Source organism: Miscanthus floridulus, chromosome 13 (genome assembly GCF_019320115.1).
Source record: "Miscanthus floridulus cultivar M001 chromosome 13, ASM1932011v1, whole genome shotgun sequence".
Classification (NCBI taxonomy): Eukaryota; Viridiplantae; Streptophyta; class Magnoliopsida; order Poales; family Poaceae; genus Miscanthus; species Miscanthus floridulus.
In genome coordinates this window covers 55,601,685-55,606,490 of record NC_089592.1, presented here as the reverse complement: position 1 = coordinate 55,606,490, position 4,806 = coordinate 55,601,685, and the positions used below count along the sequence as shown (strand labels likewise).

Genomic DNA, 4,806 nt, shown 5'->3' with positions numbered 1-4,806 from the left:
TTCAACTACATCTCTCTTGAGTCCATACCACCAGTATCTCTCTTTAAGATCAAGATACATTTTAGTACTTCCTGGGTGTATGGAATAGGCTGAGTCATGAGCTTCCCTCAAGATAGACTCCCTAATATATTTCACTTCTGGCACATAAATCCTTTTACCAAACCATACTGTCCCTTGATCATCCATGTGGAATCCTGGGGCTTTACCAATCACTATACGTTCCGTAATATCCTTCATCCTCTCATCATTCAACTGTCCCTTACAAATCTCTTGTTCCAGAGTAGGTTCTACCTCTAACTCCATGGTGTTGGCCACAATACCCAAATTCAGGTATTTGAACTCCTCACACAACTCTTCAGGTAGTTGAGTTATATAGGCCATGTTCACATAACTCCTCCTACTCAAGGCATCTGCTACAACATTAGCCTTTCCTGGGTGATAGTGGATATCCAAATCATAATCCTTGATTAACTCTAGCCATCTACATGGACTTAGATTCAGATTTGACTGCGTGAATATGTACTTCAAACTCTTATGGTCTGTATAAATCTCACACTTATGACCAATCAAGTAGTGCCTCCAAATCTTAAGAGCATGCACCACAGCTACCAATTCCAGATCATGAGTCGGATAATTTAACTCATGTTTTCTTAGTTGTCTGGATGCATAGGCAACAACTCTGCCTTCTTGCATAAGAACACCACCTAGACCTGGCCGTGAGGCATCACAGTAGATAGAGAAGCTTTTGGTGAGATCAGGTAAGATAAGCACTAGGGCAGAAGTCAATCTCTTCTTCAACTCCTCAAAACTATCCTGACATTGCTTAGTCCATATGAATTTGGCATTCTTCTCTAACAAAGCAGTCATGGGCTTGGCCAACTTAGAGAATCCCTCGATGAATCTCCTATAATACCTAGCCATACCAAGAAAACTTCGAATCTCACTAACATCCTTAGGTGGCTTCCAACTTAACACATCTCTAACCTTCTTGGGATCTACTGCTACTCCTCCATTAGAGATTATGTGACCAAGGAAAGATACTTCTTTTAGCCAGAACTCACATTTGCTAAACTTGGCATAAAGCTGATGTTCTCTAAGCTTCTGCAACACCAACCTCAAATGTCCTTCATGTTCTTCTTCATTCTTAGAGTACACTAATATGTCATCAATGAACATGACGACAAACTTGTCAAGGTACTCCATGAACACTTTGTTCATCAGATACATGAAGTAAGCAGGTGCATTTGTCAGACCAAAAGACATGACTGTGAACTCATACAGTCCATATCGGGTCACAAAAGTAGTCTTGGGGATGTCAGTATGCCTTATCCTCAACTGATGGTATCCAGATCGAAGGTTGATCTTGGAAAACACACAAGCCCCTTTCAACTGGTCAAATAGGTCATCAATTCTAGGTAGTGGGTACTTGTTCTTAATTATGACCTCATTAAGTGATCTGTAGTCTATGCACATCCTTTGTGTACCATCCTTCTTTTCTACAAACAGTACTAGTGCACCCCAAGGTGATGAACTAGGTTGAACATAACCCTTATCTAACAATTCCCTTAATTGTTTCTCAAGTTCTGCTAATTCATTCACTCCCATTCTATAGGGTCTCTTAGCTATGGGTGTAGTTCTAGGTAAAAGTTCAATTATAAACTCGATGTCTTGGTCAGGTGGCATACCTGGGAATTCCTCAGGGAAGACATCTGGGTACTCATTTACTATCCTTATATCTTCTAAGGTTGTGCCCTCCAACTGATTAACCCGGCAGATGACTACAGCTGACTGAGTTGCCACATACACCACTTCTTCTCCAGATGAAGTGGTAAGATTCACAGAACTATTACCACAATTAATAACTGCTTTCTACAACCTTAGCCAATCCATACCCAAGATGACGTCAATACCGGTGGAGTTTATGACTACAAGATTTGCTTGAAATTCTATCCCCCTTATGCTGAGACTAGTAGCTAAGCATATCCACTCTGCTTTCATTACCCCACCAGGTGAGCTTACTAACATGTGTTTCTTCATAACACTTACTGGAATACCATGCTTCTTTTTGAATGTATATGTTATGAAGGAATGCGAAGCATCAGAATCAAAAAGTACTGTAGCTGAGTTTGAGTTGACCGGAAACATACCGATCACCACACCCGGTGCCTCCTAAGCTGTTTCAGCAGTCACGTGGTTCACCTTTCCCTGAACATAATTCTGCTGTGAGTTAGCCGTCTTCTTGGGGCATCTATTGGAGTAATGTCCTGGCTCTCCACAATTGAAGCATTTGTTATCATTAATTGCATTTGGCACTTTTGGTGCGCCATTCCTCTGTGAAGCATTGGGGGCATTATTCCTCACCGATACATTGTTGGGCTACTGCTGGCGCTGAGCTGGTGCCTTGTACTGCTACTGCTGCTGCACACGCTGGGGTTGATGGTTGCGGTTGGAACCTGCCTAACCTTGATAGCGCTGCTGAGGTTGAGCTTGTTGAGGGTTGGCACGAAAGTGAGAGTTGCTCCTGGATTGCTGTCCTTGAAATTTCCTCTTTTTGTCCTCCATCTGGCAGCGCTTGGTCTCAATCACTAAGGCCTTGTCCACCAGCTGCTGGAAGTTAGCAAAGGTATGGGACAATAGCTGGTATTGGAGACCATCATTCAAGCCCTCCATAAACAGCTCCTGCCTCTTTCCATCCTCATCTACCTCATTCGGTGCATACCGTGACAATTGTATGAACTTGTCATGATATTCAGTAATAGTCAAGCTCCCTTGCTTGAGAGCCAAGAACTCCTTCTTTAACTTCATCAGTCCTGCAGGCATGTGGTGAGTGCGAAAGGCACTGCGGAACTCAGCCCAAGTGATGGGATTAGCTTTGGTATGGCCAAAGCGAAATGAGTCCCACCAATCCAGTGCAACTCCTTGCAACTGTCTAGAAGCATATAAAACCTTCTCCTTATCATCACATTGGGCAATCTCCAGTTGCCTCTCAATGGCACGTAGCCAGTCATCAGCTTGGAGTGGGTCAGCAGAGTGCTTGAATACAGGTGGGCGTCCTTTTAGGAACTCTCCCCTCTTATCTCTAGCATGAGGGGGTGCATTCCCATTCCCTTGCCCCATGTTCTACATGTTCTAGGCCATCTGCTGAAGCAACTATGTCTACATCATCATCAGCTGCTCCATGGTGACTGGGGGTGGTGGTGGCAGTTCCTCGCCTCCCTGGTTGTTCCTCCTGGTGTTCACCATCTGTAGATGCATCATATAAGTCTCACATGTCCAAGCATATAACTCTTACAAGATACTGGTGTAACAAGTGTAGGTGTAGATAAGAGATATACGTAGGGTATGTAAGAAGATATTTGTTCTGAACTTTTCTAGCGAGTTGGACAATAGCAGTGCTGTAAAACGAGCATATCTCACTCTCTGTTTATCATATGATTGCATATTTTACCTTTCTAGAAATATTATGAATTTCTTTACAACATTCATTTAGAACACTTTTCTAGATTCTGACGTTTACTTAGTAAAATACAGACGATAAGCAGTACTGTTCTAGAATTCTGACAGCACAGAAACCTCAACTTAAAACAGCTGTATCTCCCAATTTATAATAGGTATTGAGGTGATTCCAGAGACAAAAGAAAGATGTTGAAGTCTACTTAATTCCATAAGAATTTCATGATCATTGGACATCTATATTATGAGATATGAACAGATAAAGACAGACTGCTCCGATTGATACAGAATGGATAGCATGATAAAATAAAACCCAACTATTTATTCATAATATCCTTAAACCTTAACCTTAACTAAATGACTGTGGACATGCCCACAAGTCATCACATTCATATCAAAGATCCAAATCAAACATTATTCATAATGATAAACATCCAACCATGCAACTAACACTTGTCCAACCATTAAAAGAAAGAAACTAAATACTCTCTCGCGTAACTACGCGTGTTTATTACATATTTTTAAGACTCTCCTATGGGTATGGGTCGATGTTGGTGCTGGTTCTAGGGTCTCCAAACTCTCCTCTGGTCCATAGGGGTGACTGAGTAGGTACTCCTGAATCTTCCATATCTGGACCTCCTAGCTGCTGCTTCAGTGTAGCGTACTCACGGGCCAGCTGCATGTAGGCCTTTCCCATGACATCAAGCTCATCCAGGGTCTGATCCAAGTTGGTGTTGATCTCAGCCAAGCACAATAGGGTAGGTCTTAGCCTTAGGTTTGCCTCTCCAAGTGGTGTAGCGATGTTGCACGTAGACTATCCACTCCGACGGCGGGGAAGATAGCGGTCATCCTCCCAGGCGATGTCATCGAAGTGACGGTCGCGGTTGACCATCAATGCCTGTCGAGCTGAATCCCTGATGACGGCCGCATGTGTGAGCCGTGCAGTGGTGGTGCAGTGGATGTAGCACACCCGAGTCCCCTCTTGGATGTACACTTCTGTCTCCTAGAAGCCGGTATAGTCGGGGTGGGTCCAATGCTCCATCTTGTACTAAACAATACCTCCGGGGTGGTAGCGATGCACAAGTGCGAGAAGCCTAGGGTGGTAGTAGACATCACCCTCCAAGTCATAGTGGATCTCCGCAGTCCATCCCTGAGCCAATAGTGCATTGTGATCATCATCACTGTCATCACCCCCATTTCCACTGTCGCCTCCATCATCACCACCATCTCCACCATCATCACCTCCATCAACATTAGAATCATTAGAGCCATCTCCATCGTTGGGGTCACCAGCTCCCTCTTGGCCACCTTGTTCCTTCTCCTCCACAAGATCATCCTCAGACTCCTCTATCT

General features: G+C 43.7%; 1 protein-coding gene across 1 annotated transcript; it reads right to left on the bottom strand.

The window, feature by feature from the left end:
* Positions 1-2,457: 2,457 nt before the first annotated feature.
* On the bottom strand, positions 2,458-3,117 carry LOC136499847 (uncharacterized). Its single transcript, XM_066495356.1, has one exon. It carries the CDS (start codon positions 3,115-3,117, stop codon positions 2,458-2,460), a length of 660 nt encoding a protein of 219 aa, XP_066351453.1.
* Positions 3,118-4,806: the final 1,689 nt, after the last annotated feature.

Bases quoted from the DNA above. Each gene is read 5' to 3' on its own strand.
- LOC136499847 (XM_066495356.1), bottom strand. From the start codon at position 3,117: ATGGGGCAAGGGAATGGGAATGCACCCCCTCATGCTAGAGATAAGAGG.